Raw genomic sequence first — 17,329 nt, 5'->3', positions numbered from 1 at the left:
AAAATTGCAAGATATAACTTGCAATATAAAACCCTTAGCATTTGCAATGTGATATCATATCAGAATGTTAAATATGATATAAATGAGTTTCATTTTCATTAGACATTTTCAAGTCAAACAAAGTGGTGGCATGTGATGTATGGGCAGATAATCAGCCAATCAAATCTCTCCAGGTGCAGGCAGTTATTCTACAAAGACTTCCCATTATTCTTCTGTGACCAATTAATAAAACGCTATATTTTTATTTTCATTACTCCCTTTCTGCGTATCTCATTGTCTGAAGAAGCTTATGGCATACTCCTGTTAATCGACACTTTGCAGTCAATAGTGACAGTGCATTGTGTTTGCCAAGAAGTGGGATGCCATATTTACCATTAGCAAGATTGTAATTACATGAATTGTCTGGCGAGACTGGCGCTACAATTTTGATCATTTATGGTGACACTTTATAATGTCCTGCAGTCACGATATTATACCACATACCATGGCACCATATTACATGAGAAACATGATTTCCTGCTTATTGAAAACTTGCTGCCAGCAAATATAATGACTGGACTAGCTTTGTCAATTTTGTCCATTTGTCTATCACCCTTTAAAATAAATACAACATACCGTATAAATGAATCTATATTGTCAAACACACCGCATACATATAGTATGGTTCTACCATCCAGACAATTGGTACACAAGAAATTGCTAACCCCAATTTTTTTGATACAGGACTGTTGTGTACCAAAGTCATGTGATGTACCAATACCAAAATATAAAAAATATAAGGTCATTGCTTAGCAGGGGGGGGGCACCTCCCCCTCCCCACCAGTTACGCCACTGCATGGGGGTTGATCATGTTAAGGGTTAAGTTGACAGTTAAAAATATTGTGATTCATGATTGTGAGTTCCATAATATAATACAGTAAAATACACAATATGACCTGCTATCTTCAGTAGACGTAAATAAAATGATAATATTGGCATCCCACAAGTACACAGCAATAAAACACAAAAAGTTACAATAAAATGATAATATTGGGGGAACCTCCCCTCCCCACCAGTTACGCCACTGCATGGGGGTTGATCATGTTAAGGGTTAAGTTGACAGTTAAAAATATTGTGATTCATGATTGTGAGTTCCATAATATAATACAGTAAAATACACAATATGACCTGCTATCTTCAGTAGACGTAAATAAAATGATAATATTGGCATCCCACAAGTACACAGCAATAAAACAAAAAGTTACAATACACTAACTAATAAGGTCATGTTAATAAAAAGCTATAAAACATGCAGTATTGCATATATTACTGTATAACAGGAAATTTTCGGGGGTGAGGGGGGGGGGTAATTTTCATGCTTTTCGCTGTTAAACAGATAGGCCTAATCCTGAATTTAGAACCATATAAAATGATTTTAACTCACCAAACTTTTTCAAATTGTGAATAAAAGAATCCACAAAAATGAAAATTTACCCTGCAAAAATAACCTGTTGTTTGGTAATACACGAATAGACTACCTTCAGTCGACAGCATTGAAATTAGCATTATATTAAGCTTTATCTTCTATGGCAATAAAATGAAAATATGTGAATTAAGCTGACTTCACCAGACAGCAAGGATAATTACATGCATCTTCAGTAGCCAGCAATACAATAATTGTACATGACCTAGCCTATTTTTTCATAGACAGCATAAAGTTAACTCTCTTCACACGGGTGTCGACTGCAGACGAAAAGTTTCAAATTATTTTTTAAAAATTCAAAAATTTCAGAAATGTAAATTTTCATGACCATATTTGGAATCAGCATGAAAAATGCATTAAAATGAGTACAAACAAGCCTAGTATTGGTTCAGTAGTTCTTAAGATAGCTCTTGATATTTTGAGAAAATATTTCAACACTTGTCCGTTGTCAAAGCGCATGGCTAGCACGCAGAGTATTAAAGCTGGTTTATCTTCAGAGGACAGAAAATTATAAAATTATAAAATATTGCACAATTTTGACAGCATCTATTTGACATCTTCAGTGAACAAAAATAAAATTCAAAATACAATAATGAATTATGCTACCTTCTATAGACAGCAATGAAAAGATAATGTAAAAAAGGTTAAGTAATAAAAAAAATAAGAGGGAATTTATACAATAACATATTTTTATCTTTTTTGTTTCATGCTGATGATTTTAGCAGCGCTGGTCTATACAGCAGGGCAGGGGTTATCAATAGTTAGCCCCGCAGGGCAGATCTGGCCCACCAACCAATTGTGGTTAGCCCTTGCACAGCTCTGAAATGTAGAGTAAACATAGCAAAACAAGGTGTATTTGGCCCTCAAACACAGATCTTGGAAAATGAGTTTGCCCCTCCATAGCCCTCGAGCAAATATATATAATTGGGAACCCCTGCAGTGGTAAATAATGGATAAATAATAACGAAGCCATAGACAAATAATAACGAAGCCATACATGTATATTTTCTCTTGCTGCACTCAATCATAACAGAAAATTCAAAATAATTTTCCAAAGTCTGGTATGAATATAGAATATAGCTCTCCCTGATGTGTCCACCGTCTTCACTACATGGGTAAGCATACAGGGCTCGCAGAATGGCTTGCCCGGGTGCCCAGGACAACCAAATTTTGCCATCGCCCATCAGGCAACCCAAACAATACTGACAATCATAGGCGTCAATCCAGGGGGGACTGGGAGCACGTGTGCCCTCCACCTTTTGGCAAAATGATCCATTTTTTGTTCTTTTCCAGCCACTTTTAAACAATTTTGGCTGGTTGCCCTCCCCCATTTCAAGCCGGATTGGCGCTAATGCCGACAATCCGACATGCCCAGCAGGCATCTGGATTTTAAATGACAGATATGAACACGTAAATATGTGTAATTTGTGAATTTAAGTAAACCCTGGTTGACCATGTTGAATTAATCCATCTGGCAAGTGGACATTTTAAAATTCTGCAAGGCCTGTATGCATATTACTGGATTTGTTTAAAACAAATAATATCAACCCATTCAGCACTTAGCAACCAGTCTAGCACATACCAAATGAAGTGGAAATCATACAATGATCATAGGTGACATAACTAAACAACTTGTATATTTGTTACTCCTGCATTTCTAGTGTCAATGACAGTTCTTCATGTAAGGCACAGAGGCCAACTGACAAGAAAGGGGTGGTGTCCTACATGTGCGGCATTATTAACCCATTCAGGTCATGTGATACACATGTCTAAATGCTGAGCTTCAACTTGCAGATTTTGGAGCTATTGCCGAATAGGGTGCAACTCTACTAGTCTTATTACAAGAATGCCCTACCCCAACCATTAACCCTAAACTCTGTAAACGAGGACTGGACTTAATTCTAGCAAGTTGCACCCTATTCGGTAATTGTACCCAGATTTTGTTTGTTTGTTTATTTGTTTGTTATTGTTTATTCTGTTTCTGGGTTGGCTTGGTTTAGGGTTCGGGTGTTTTATTTGGGGGTGTTTTGTTTTTTGGCATAAATATGACTGAAAGTTGCTACATCATCATGATTCAGCAAGATGACACTTTCATGTGGTCAAAATTTTAACATCAGAAGAATATCAACAGCACTACGTGAATGTGCTGAAAAGTTTGATACCCCATGCATACATCTTCTCTGCCCATACTCCAGCAACAATCTGTAATTCCATTCTGTCATAATTTTGTCTTGATAAACAAAAATTTCTTCTTCCTACTTGTATATTTCTTATTGCTACATGTAAGCACAATGACTGTTTTCTTTATTTGTCTTTATTATACTTTCCTGTAAGAACTAGTTCTAATGCAAAACATGCATTTGTCACTGGCAGCCAGTGTCAATGACTGCACATGGCATTATATTTGTATTCATGAGGTACAGATGAGGCCACCTTGTACCTGTAGTATCAATAACGGGGTCTACAAGTATACATACTCTGACATGACATCATTCAGTCTAGTCAAAAGAACTTGATATACAGGAAGCACTTGAATTCTAGCTCCAAGACCCAATGTCACTAGGAACAGATTCTAGTTCACTTGCTTGTCACTGTCAGCCAATATGTGCCAATAACTGTATGTGATGCCATTTAACTAATTATGAGACACACATGAGGCCTGTGAGATCACAGATCCTGGATCTAGGATATGTACCGAGATGAGGCCATATCACTATGGAGTATTATCAGTAGTATACAAAAATACATCAATGAGACACATGAGGCCTGTGAGATCACAGATCCTGGATCTGTACTGAGCTGCATGAGATGAGGCCATATCGCTATAGAATATTATCAGTAGTATACAAAAATACATCATTACGTTTTGTTACCTGGAGAGATTTGATCATATCTCACCTCTCTTGTAGTGAGGGATCAACATTTAACCACAAAACTCACATTCTGGGAACCAAATACCACACAAGGTCATTTTTATGTAACTCATTGACCCATGCATCTAGCTATAATGACAGCCTGGTGATGTGGTCAACTCATTGACAGATACCAACCTCAGGAGGGAATTCAATTTTTGATCAATTCTCTTCAGGTAATGAAACGTAATGTCAATAATCCACCTGTACAGTTTGGCAGGACACATCATTCTGTCATTTGAAGGTCTCAATCGATACACAAGAAGTACTTAGAATTCTGGCTCCTACAGTCTTGTCACAGGTAGCCAGTGTCAATGACAGCATATGTTGCCCTAATTTTAAAATACGCTCAAGACAATTTCTATTATTTCAGTAGTAGTAGTATCAATGACCGGCCCCTCACCAGTGGGGTAACCATGATCATTGTAAATATTGTTGAAAGAGGGATCAAGCAGTATATTATTGTTGTCCTTGTCGATTATTGGTTTCCTTAACTCGTTTCCTATAAGATCAATTAATGTAAAGAAGTACACTAGATTTTTTGTTTCATGGCCCAAACTGGACAAATATAGCCCCTGCCATCCCATTTGCCAAAAGAACTACCGGGGGGCACCCACTAAAAATGGGTGACAGGGATGTCATTGACCCCCACTTTTCAACTCCCTCTCACCCAATGACCCCATTTTTGTTTTCTGAACTTCCTCTCACCAAAATACCCCCTTTTTTTGTTTTCCTGTCACCAAAAGACTCCCTTTTTTTCAAACATTTGAGGAAAATTTCACCATTTTTTCATTATTTTTTTTCAAATTGTTCAAAATTTTTGAAAATGTTGTATCAACTTTTATATTTTGACCCAAAATTTTTCCCAGTCTCACTGAATGACTGCCTTCTTTGGTAAGATTTTCCCCAGTCTCACGGAAAGATCCCATCTTTTGAACCTTCTCACTGAAAGAGCCCCCCTTTTTTGTGTCTAGAGGCTCTCACCAAAAGACCCCTAGTTTCAAACTGCTGTCCGCACATTCCCGTCACTTCCAAAGTTGTGTGCCCCCGGGAAGTAACATCCTATATCAAGACATTTAGAGGCTCTTGAACGCTCTTCACATCAAAGGATAGTTCGGTTGCTAAGATTGCAAACCAAAGTAAACATCTGTGTTCACTAAAACAGATTAGGATCAACAAATACATGTAAATTGCTTTACATAAGATACTTGATATATTCCAACTACAATGGGCTATTCCAGAAAATAAACTACCACCCCCTATAGAGGGCATTGGAATTCCAGACTTTTAGGCAGCTTATTTTGTCTGGAATTCCATACTTTTTTGCTCATGGTGACTGAAAATTATAATAAAAAACAGAGCAGAAACTGCTGGAATTCCAGCCTAATGTTGAAAATGTGCTCTGGAATTCCAGGTTTTTCTTTCTAAAATTATACAGATTTGCCCTCTATAGGGGTGGTCGTTTATTTTCTGGAATAGCCCAATGTAGTATAGAGGGCCATTACACAATGTAATTTACACTGTCAAAATAATTTATGCGAGAAGAAAAAACTAAACCGATCCACACCCAATGGAAATCAAGTTGTTTTGGTATTTTTTTAGAGTACCAGTATTTTCATTGTTTATAATGTTCAATCTCAAAATTACCAGCAAAATGGCATGATAATTGTATAAAAGCCTGATCTGGTAATTGTAGTTTAAAATTCATACTATTTATAATTGTATACAAAATTGTATCTAACTCAAGGAAGGCACATTTTGAATTATTATTACATGTCGGTTTCAACTTTTATCAATGGTTGTTGTATGTATGTTAATTGCTTTCATTTGGTAAATATTTAATTGATTCGTGGTTCCATTTAATATTATTATTTAAAAATGTTGATTTATTTCCTTGAGTTCCAAATATATGCATACATATGATACAATATTATCATTTTAAATGTTGATATAATTTATATGTATGTATTTTCATACTTGGTATATTTAAAATAAAAAGTGCCCATTAAGTATAGCATGTGCTCCATACTGATTGGGCTAGCCTGGCTAAGGAAGACTTAAAATAAATGTCCATTTACTCTGCATAGAATACAGGGTCCATCCATTTATTCACATCAATTATCATAATAACAGGCTGTCTGGTCTCACTATGCCAATCTTCTTATTTAATGGACCATGGTCTAAAATAAATACTAATATTTAAATGTCTGTACACTAATGATTGCATTGCCAAATGGATGTTGAATCTCCACAGGCCATCATCATGCACTATGGACCACAATAGCCTCATCCCAATGGCATAGTTCAATAACCTCAATTAAACAATCATAGTGCAAAATTTGACCTCAAGTTGCAGAGTATGAGTTTTTGTACCCAAATTTTCAATGAATGTACAAATGTATTGGGTTAAAGAACTTTGTCCTGATAGATGAGCATGTTGTGATGGTAGATTCAAATATTAGCACATTAATAGCCATGTTCACATGATAACTTACTATCCATGGTAAATCTACATACAATGAGCAACTTCAGTCTACCTGAACAGCAACACTTTTCCACATGCTACATTTACCATTAAAGACATATTGTAGCATTTGCTGAGGATGATGCCCTTAATTTTTTTTAAATTCTGCTTTTACATGATTGTAATGTACATAAGCAAACAAAGATACCCTGCAAAAATCAAGACTTTAAGTGTTGTAGTTTTGTCAAAATCCGAGATTTTGAATAAACCACCTAAAATAAGACGGTTTATGGAAATATTAGTTGAACACATATGCGATGTTCATAACACAGTATGTACACGGCATGCAGGATACACATACACACACATCAAAGGACTGTACCGTATTACAACCGCCGGAGTAACACACATTGGCGCTAGTAGTAAATTCCTTTTAAAATTTTCTTTGCTTATCTCACTAACAAATGAGTGCATCTACACAGGCACTACCTCTGAGCCTACTTTCGAAGATAGCCAACTACAATCTTTCCAATGAGTTACCTGTAGTCTGAACATGGCTAATGTAATGTGGCATGGAGATAATGTCCAATAGTGCATTTAGATCAATGATAATGATTTACTAAACAGAGACAACCACTGAATTTACCAAACAACCACTAACCACCATCTTGACCAGGTTTATTACGCCTTTCCTCTTTTTTTTTTCTTGGTACAATTTTGTTTAGGGTTGGGGATCATACAGTTACGATTAGGTTAAGGATACAGGTTTGAGGTCACGGGGACATGGTATGGGTAAAAGTAAGCATAAAGATTAATGTTATGGTTAGGGTAGGGAAGAATTTAAGTTACAGTCAAGACTCATACTTTGATCAATCGTTGCTCTTAATAATTTCAATTTGCCAGGATAGTTTTGTTAGGTTACACAGTTACGCATGTAAATTGGCCTGTTGACCACTCAAACTGGCAAGTGCCTTGATAATGATGACCAAACATCATGGAAGGTGAATGAAAGACTGTGAAAGGCCCTGACTATGCCATATGTCCCTGCACTCCAAATCCCTGTCCAAATCACCCCCAATTTTGTCAAATTTGATGCTAAGCATGCATACCCACAGAAATCAGGAATAGGGGACCTGGCTGAAAGGACATTATTTATAGTTCAGAAGGGTGGGGGGGGGGGGATGAATAGTGCCGACTTATACCCTCATAAATATTGTCATTAACAAAAGTTATTGGGTCATTCCTTTAAAAAAAAATAAAGCAAATTACTATTGAGGAGCAAAATGATGTGGGTGTTTGAGCAAGAAATCATTCAGCTGCCATAATTCATTCCATTTTCCTTCCTCATCTATATTGAACTTGACTATAAACTCCCAAGGTATCCTTGAAATGACAATACTGAATACACCCACATCTTTGGGGATACAAGTGGGTATAATGCAGAGTATAATGTATCAAATACATTTGTATGATGATGGGAAAATATATCTATTTATCTTGTAAATGTCATCTAAATACTGCACAAAGGGTCTCAATTTTGCCTGTATGCCTCATATATTGGAAATGACAAGTTTTGTAACCTTTTTATGAATCATGACATTTATCAGAATCATTGAGATATATAAGAATCATTGAGAATCATGAGATTTTTAAGAACCAGGATATTTTTTAAGAAGTCACTCATATTTTATTCAAATGGGTTCCAACATGCCTATATTTCAAAATATTTTTTTTGCGTGTATGAATACAATCATGAGCAGTTCGTCAACACGTTTATGGTACAACATCATAAAGCACTGACATCATTCCTAAAGTGCAAGGTGAAGTGGAATTTTGTAGTATTGATTCAGAGGTCTTTCAGATATCTGCAACAATGTTGGAAATAATGAAGTGGTTTCTTGTAAAAATTAAAGATGCTGTATCAGCAAACAAACGATACAGGGTGTCTCAATAAAACTGAAGCCAGGGACCGTTCACAAACACTTGTAAGGGGGGCCCTGATGCAAAAAGGGGAGGGGCCTGAAAATTTTTGACCCTCCCAAGGGGGGCCCTGAAAAAAATGACCACAAATTTTCTGGAAAAATTAAGTTTATAAATATGCTTTTCTATGGGGTTGACCCATAATTTTCATGTCAAAAAGGGGGGCCCTGAAATCTTTTGAGGTCTGAAAAGGGGGGGCCCCCGCAAAATTTTTGCGATGAAATTTTTTTTGCATCAGGCCCCCTTGCAAGTGTTTGTGAACAGTCCCTAACTCCTTTCTCTCCTTCTCTACTTTCCCTCCCTCTCTCTCATATGAATGAAAAGAAGGGAACACGGAATTAAAAAAAAAAGTATGATCAAAAACTAAAGGAATACAGATAGCTGATAGAGGTCATTGTACATCATACACTGTAACTTAAACAATGCGTAAAGTTACAACACACTGTGAAAACTAGAGTTTGTGACTGCTAAAAAATGTACATTTTGTAAGTAATACAGATAGATTCATAACACACAGGAAACCAAAGATGATTTAAACAAAATTCTTTGACTCATGCAACTTACCTGGTGGGCCTTCCAACACAGCTTTTTTCACTGTATGAAAAAGAAGACAAACAAAATATTATATACTTAGCCGATTTGAGAAAACATGCATTATTTTAATTTCATTTTACTTACGATTGAATTGGCATTCTGCAACAGGGCTTGCAGAATGGCTGCCATGCTGCCATGGACAACCAAAATTTTGATGCTGGGCAACCAAGATCACAGACCGACAAGCCCGGTGGGCAACTGGATTTAATATGATTACAATTAAAAATTTCAATACAAAAATTATGCAAATCAAGGATTTTCATTTCAAAAAGAAGGAAAAAATCCCCAAATGTTGCCAAATTTTGATATCACAGAATTTTGTTTTAAAAAAATGGGAAAGTACTATTGCCTGGGGGGGAGGGGGAAATTTTGCACAAAATTTCAGCAAAAAGTGGACAGTTTCATAATTTTGGGTTCTTCCTGGGGATTTCTGGGGGAACCACTGACAGTGCCAACTATTGTAAATCAACATTTCAATTATGTTATTACAACATTTTGCCCAAATCCAAAACACACATATGAAGTTTTATGTTCTAAAAACATTTTTGTATGTGCTGGGAAGTCTGTTAGCCTAGATGTTCATTTAAAGGATGCATGGTTGACAATCCAACCATGTTTTTGATCAAAACTGCCGGAGCAATACAACTCAAAATTTGGAAACCATTTTTTTAATGTAATGGTAGGCCTCAAAGTAAGATAGAAAACATAACACTATAAAATCAGACCACACCCCTTTAAAACATTTTATTTCATACATGAATGCACTGGCAACATTTCTATTTACCGCATGGACACAATAGTTTTAAATAATTCAACTGATAATTGGTTCATATCCCACTCTGTTTTCCTATAATTTGCTGCTTATTTCCTGCGTTACCATAGATGAGAAAAATGCACCTGCTGATGTAGGCCTATAAATAAACATGCGTGCACTAAGTTGTTGCCATGTGTTTTTCATACGGGGATTTCACATGTGCAAAACGAGGCTCTTGTAATGGGCTTTGATTATACACTCTTATTTTTGCGTAAATAATTTCTTAATTATTATTTTAAAGTTCTGAATATTGAATTATATAATTTTACAGAATTTGTGTTACATTGATACTTGAGTTATGTGCAAATATAATTTCATATCTCGTACCCACTAGAAAAATTTGTGAAAATAAAACTCTGTGAAAATACCAGTATACAGTATAAGGCCTACCTGACAGTGGTAATGGTTCATTATTTGTTTTGTTTCTATTTTAGTTTATTTTATCTGGAATGAGATTAGACAAGTATTGAACTTTAATGAAAATTTCCATAATTAGAAAAGCATTTGAATTTGTTGCAAAATGGATGATATAGGGTGTATTTTTGCTAACATAAAATTTAGGATACAATGTATACATTTACAAATTATAAAATTTCAGCTACATGTATTGCACCAATGCAATGGTCAAAAGTACATTGTACCAACAAGCATTTAAGTATTTAAGGTTGCCTTTTAAAAAACATAATTCAAGCAGTTTGGTATTTTCAACATGTTAATTAGCACCAAAGTAATAAGTCTTTTGAGCACATTTAGCTCACAAAACATTTTTTAATTATTTTAAATGGCTACTAGCTGGTCACCAGCACCAAAAAGTGGTCTTTTAAAAGAAAAACAACAACTGACCATCAATGATATTATGAAATTTATTTTCATTTTTAATGTTCATCTCAAAGATCCTGTTTAATTAATAATAGATTTAATTACAACTTACAAATCTAGTATTATTGGGAATAAACCAATCAATATCAATTGTCATTTTGTTTGATCTATTCATGCATCACACATTGATACCATGTGTGTGTGACACTGCACCTGTCATTATAGCAAGTCACAAACCATGGCAAGTGCTATTATTATAGATCTGTCAATGATAACTTTGATCTGTCAAAAATATTTTTATCCAATTAGGCTTTATAACATTTTATTGCTCTTTTTGGCTGCGTTCACATAGAAGTATACGGTACTCGCTATACGCTCATTCGATCAGGCTGATGAGCATGTGAGTACACATAGTATACTCCAATGTGAACTCAGCCTGATCGAATGAGCATATATCGTATAGTGAATACCGCATACAGTATACATGTACATCTATGTGAACGCAGCCTTTGGGGTTCAAATATAAGGAGGATGAATTGGTCGGTTGATAAAAGCTCATCTGCTTTGGTTTCCAATATTACTATTACTTACATACTGTTTTGTTACGCACTGGTGTTGCATTTTTTCCAAAGCGGGCGGTTAAAGTGAATTTTCAATGAAAAAACATCAATACGACTGAACCCGTTTGAAAGTTATACTGGGACCACATATTATCTGAAAATACTACAAAATTTATAGATCTTGTACATTTTGATGCAAGAATGCAAATTATTTAGTTAAACATGAACATTCTACTACTATACTGCATTCATGCAGCGCGAAGCCTCCAATGACGTCATTGGACGATTGTAAATTTACTTTTTCTTGTCATTAGAAAAAATGCAACAAAAAAAAGGAATCCTGCATAACGCAGCCTTTTATCTTTACAAATGAAACCATAACACAGCTTTTTTGTATCCAAAACCAACAACAAAATGTATAGTAGGGTTTCAGCAAATTCAATTCCATTTTCACAATATTGTTGACTTTGGCCCAAGTTTATATTTTGATACTATAGGCCTAATTCAATTATTGGATCAACAAGATGACGACTGCAAAGTTGTTTTTTTACTGAAAATCCACCTAAATTCTGAATTTAAAATTATCTAGGCCTACATGTATACCCGGGCATGTATAATGATAAGGCATAAAAATATGATTGATTGGCCTAACCTGACCGACCCTAAAATTAGATCCGACCCGATTTTTTTTGGGAGGGGTAAAAAATAAAAAAAAACATTAAAAAAATAAAAAGTTCTAAGCGCTTTATCAAACACAATTTACAGCTTTAAAAGTAAACAAAAAACAAAAAACAAAACAAAAAACGACCTACCCTAATTTCTTTTTTATGTTACACCAATCAAAACAATTTTTTAGGCCTAAATATGATTTATTGTCTGTGGTATTACCTTACAACTGAATTATCTTTGCTCAAAGTCATATCAATTTTATACAGTATGTACAACAATTCTTCTTCTTTCTTCTTAAAGCTTTCCTCCCATGACACAGGTAGGTCCTGGAGATAGCTGCCTAGCCACTATGCTCGCATCGCCACTCAGCTCTGTTGTTTGCCATCCGACCGGCTTCTACTACGGATTGGATTCCCACTGCACTGCAGTTTGCTTTGATGTTGTCCATCCAGCGCATTGGGGTCTTCCTTTAGGTCGTTTCCTGGGATTCTTCCTTCTAATACGATTTTAGGGTATCTGGATGGAGGCATTCTTTTCACATGGCCATAGTAGGACAGCTGTTTTGCACGGATCTTGTTCATTACAGTGCACTGGTAGTCAAGGGTGTCTCTGATTGAGGTGTTCCTAATCCTGTCCCTTCTAGTAACACCCAGGATTTTTCTCAGACAAGATCGGGGTCGGATCAACAATTATGTCACAAAATAAATATAGGATATACATTTGTAACTTTGATTATCATGTTATTTATAAACTGTCATATTGATTTAAAATGTTGTCATCATCGCATTAGCAAATGGTTCCACATAGATGTAGGTGGTAATAATGGTATTGGTGAGATTTTCCCGATTGGCAAATTATCCAAAATCACTGTTTTCAGACTTAAGGGCGTACTACACCCATATATTGGTTTGATTGGTCTAAAAAAATATTTTTTCATTTATAGCGAGGCGATATATGCACGGATCATGTGAAATAAAAATTTTAAAAAAATAAATAAAAAGGTGTTTTTAAACCATTGTATAGTATTCATTTTAGCCCTATATATTTTTTGTTTACCGTATCCTGGTAACTCAGATGCGTGTTTCATAACAAACCATAATTTATTCTTTTCAACATGTTCAAGTAGGGTACATGAATAGAATACATTAAATCCTTTGTTATACTCTCTATAGAAAATCTAGTGGTGCTTGCAAAATATATAACACTGAATAAATTAAATAAACACTTTACACAATAGATGCATAGTCATTAGTCAATTTGATATTGATGTTGTTATTGATGTGTTGTTAGGAGAAGAAAAGGCTATTAGGTCACCGTATGTCAGGTTATAGGTCAATTGGTTCAGGTCAAATTTAAGCATCAATTTTGAATACACATGTGAGAGTCTGTGATACAAAATGTATCATAATGAGGAATAATTTTGATATTCTGTCTTTAACTGGATATATATCGAGAAGTGCAAGGTGGATATACTAATATACCTTGGGATGTAAATGGTGAGTACAATTTAGAATGCCTAGTTGAGATGGATTTCACAAATAAATATAAAATAGTTACCAAAATCACAAAAGCTAAGCTTACGGAAAACTACCCAATATGGTGGTATAGGTGACAAGAAATACAATTTTTTTCAACATTGCTGTAGTAGTGGTTGTGGTAACCTGTTACCTATGGCTTAATTAAGTTTCAGTGAAATAATGTCGCAAGTTAAAAATACAAAATATAGCTCAACATTGAAAATAGAAGCATTTTAACCAGTTCCTTTTTTGATAGTTGTGGAGCACCAAGTTCATGAAGTCATAAAAGAAATCAGGAACCACTTATTCCCATTTTACATATCAACTTTATTTCCCTAACGTGTTAGCAACACATATCCAAAATTTTAACGAAATCCGTTGATATTAAGCGTTCCAAAATGAAGTGAATTTAAATCATCAGTGATGTACCACCTTTTGGCTTCTACTTTTAAAAGCATGTAAGCTACGTTGATAACGATGCCACCAATAAAACGAGAAGATTTGCCCCTTCATTTTGCATACCACTTTGTCCAATTTTTTTTGTAATTTCTTCACAAAATGCAAAAAAATGCAAAAAAAAAAAATCAATGGGTGTAGTACCCCCTTAAAGGAGTATTTCGTGATCCTAGCATCCTCTTTTTATGATATTTTTCAGTAGATATCAACAAAAAGCTTATTCCCAAAATTTCAATTCCCATTTTGCATATGTGCGAGTTATGCTTGATTACTATTACACTGCTCCATAGGCCTGTGTTGTAATTTCGTTCTGGTGTACCATAACATAATTCAAATTAGACAGTATTTTTGCAAAACGAATTAATCTGCAAGAAATTTTTTGTACATTAATATTATGTAGCTAGGTTTCCAGTGGTATAACTTTTTTTGAGAAAAGTGGAGGGATGGGGATGTGGCTGTGGATTACAAAATACCCATTAAGAGAGTAATTTTGGATATCACTCAGTGAATCCAGATTTAATTTTAAACTACAATCTTTATACAAATGCTAAGGTGTTGGTGGTGTTTAAATTAAAAATAATAAATACATATGAGGGTTCCTGTAGCAGGTCAAAAAAGTCAAATGCGAAATGCATTTTTTTAAAAATCCATGTCTTCAAATGACAAAAATACCTTTTTTTTGCTGCAAATTGGAATGGGAATTTATAGTGGGTCTCTCCGACACACACAAAAAATCATATATTCAAGAATATTCATGATCCCCTTTCAACCTGCAGATTAAAAAAAGCATTTAAAAAAATGTGTGATTTCTCAAGCACTTTTTCACTACCATACGCTCGTTTGTTATGCGTAAATGTTTACTCCACTAGTGTTTTATATATTTTTTGTGATTTTTCTGGTTTTTTTTGGTTTGTGAAAAAAAATGCGCAAAATAAGCCGTCAAAAACGTACATGTAATGCGCGCACTGCACACTACAGGAAACATACTTGGGGTTTTTTTTGGCCTGAATCCATTTAAAGTGGCTGATGAAAATATCCTATGCCGGGATCCTATGCAGCATCAAATGATGATGATGATGATGATGATGATGATGATGATGATGATGATGATGATGATGATGATGATGATGATGATGATGATGATGATTTATGACAATGATAATTTATGATGATGTTCAAAGGTGATTCAAGATGATGCTGGTGTATCGGCCTATTATGACAATATCACTATTATGATGCAATACAATGATTATATCATAAATGATTTTGTGAATTTATGATGATGATCATTCATTAATATGTTGATCAGGTGATCGATATCGTGATGATGATTGATGACAACAATGACAATGAAGATGACGACAATGATAAAGACAATGTACAGTACCGTATGTATGTCGGTATTGAATGTATTCAGATGGGACAGCCTCAGGGTTACAGTACAGTACTTTGGTATTACCCGGTACTATATTCCTGCACTATCCAGATATGGGTCAAGAAATGGGTTATATTGAGAAACAACCAAACCCTGTGTTATTTTTCGCAAGAAATGATGGAGATCAACCGGGGAGAAAAAGGCACTTTCGCTTTTAAAAACAATACCCCTATGATATGATATGAACGATATGAACACATCATTACTAAAATGAAACCAATAGGTTTATACCACTCAGACATTGTAATATAGGTAATATATAGGTAGAAAGCAAATGATACATGTCATTTGATGAAATTTCACACTGGCAACAAATGACAACCAGTAACGAAATCTACTACTGTCAATTCATAAAACAGGTGTTTATGATGATGTCAATACACAATTTTATACTCACCACAAACACATAAAAGTGCCATGCTTCTTCGTGCCTGGACGTTGGAAGCTATGATTATTATTCGCGTCTGTACAATTTAGTCGACAATTGGGTTACCCTGTTCCCTGTATAGTACTGGGATTTTTAGTCAGTCCGGTCAGTTGTTCCCCTGAAAAGCCGGCCGGTGTCTCACGGTGTTGTTTACCATTGGCACTGTGCGACTATCCGATCATCCATATCATTTCCCAAGGAATATCAAAATATATAGACGAAAATATTAAGCTTGAAAACCTTATCATATAATCCTAACCCGGCTTGACGATAGAGTAAAACGTCGCCATGTTGCTCATTAGTTATCCAAGGCTTTCGCTGCAGATACCTTGCCGTGAAATTGGCTAACCATAAAATGTTAATGCTAGTAGAATGTACATCAGCTAGAGATGGGGCTCGATGTATGTAAACAGTACAGTATTTTTCGCTAATAAGATGATGATAGTCGCATGCTAACACCTGAGCGTCACGGTTCAAAGCAATGTATTTTACTCACGGTGTCATCGCAAACACTCTAGATATTTTGATGATGAGGTTGCAATTAGCTGGATGGTGGCGCTAAAGACCTGCAAGAGATGGCACAGGAGAACAGGTTGTTTTATAAACCAAAATAAGACTAGATTCATCTGGAGATAGTTTTGTTGCAAAAGGCAATACATCCACGGCTTTTTTAATTGTGCAATTATTACTTGTTCGATTTAATTAATTTTGGTTTGAATAAAGTGTTGATGAATAGAAATTAATAGAATAGGTTTGGTGAGGCCCTGGGTTTGGTACGATTTTCAAGCCTTCCTATTTATGTTATTATTTCTTTTTATACCGGTATATCGCGCCTTTTGTGGATGTAAGGGCTTTTGCAACAAAATAAATTTAGGGTCTACCCCTTTTCTAGAAACCACCTTTGCAATCAAATTCGAGCCCAGTTTTTGTACTACTTTATGTAACTTCTAATGTCTTCAAAATCAAAAGGAAAAATTTAAATATCTCATTTCCTTTTTTTAATTCGGCAAAATGGCATTTTTTTGAGTTAGTATTTGAATTAAAGTGATTTTTTTCAAACATAGTGACCCAAAAACAGTTCCTTTTGGTTTTAATGGGTAAAGAACATTCAAGGCTACTATCATACATCAAAAAATTTATTAAAAAAACCCTATTCTATATTCATTTAAGTTCAGATTTCCGGAAATTCCCTAAGATTTCCCAAACGGGAAATATACGAT

At 35.1% G+C, this 17,329-nt stretch overlaps 1 protein-coding gene across 2 annotated transcripts in view; it reads right to left on the bottom strand.

Moving 5' to 3' along the window:
* Nucleotides 1-16,527, bottom strand: part of LOC140158965 (protein unc-13 homolog B-like) — a 144,519-nt gene extending 127,992 nt beyond the window's left edge. For both annotated transcript variants that reach the window (XM_072182264.1, XM_072182265.1), the window contains exons 1-2: nucleotides 16,080-16,527; nucleotides 9,383-9,412 (exon numbers count right to left, since the gene is read on the bottom strand). In XM_072182264.1, coding sequence (XP_072038365.1) covers nucleotides 9,383-9,412; nucleotides 16,080-16,101 — 52 coding nt within the window. In that variant the 5' untranslated portion in view covers nucleotides 16,102-16,527. The remainder of the gene's footprint in view (nucleotides 1-9,382; nucleotides 9,413-16,079) is intronic.
* Between the last annotated feature and the right edge of the window lie 802 nt (nucleotides 16,528-17,329).

This window comes from Amphiura filiformis, chromosome 8 (genome assembly GCF_039555335.1).
Source record: "Amphiura filiformis chromosome 8, Afil_fr2py, whole genome shotgun sequence".
In the NCBI taxonomy this organism is placed as follows: domain Eukaryota; kingdom Metazoa; phylum Echinodermata; class Ophiuroidea; order Amphilepidida; family Amphiuridae; genus Amphiura; species Amphiura filiformis.
Note: the sequence above shows the minus strand (reverse complement) of the source record. Positions and strands in the feature narration are given on the sequence as shown.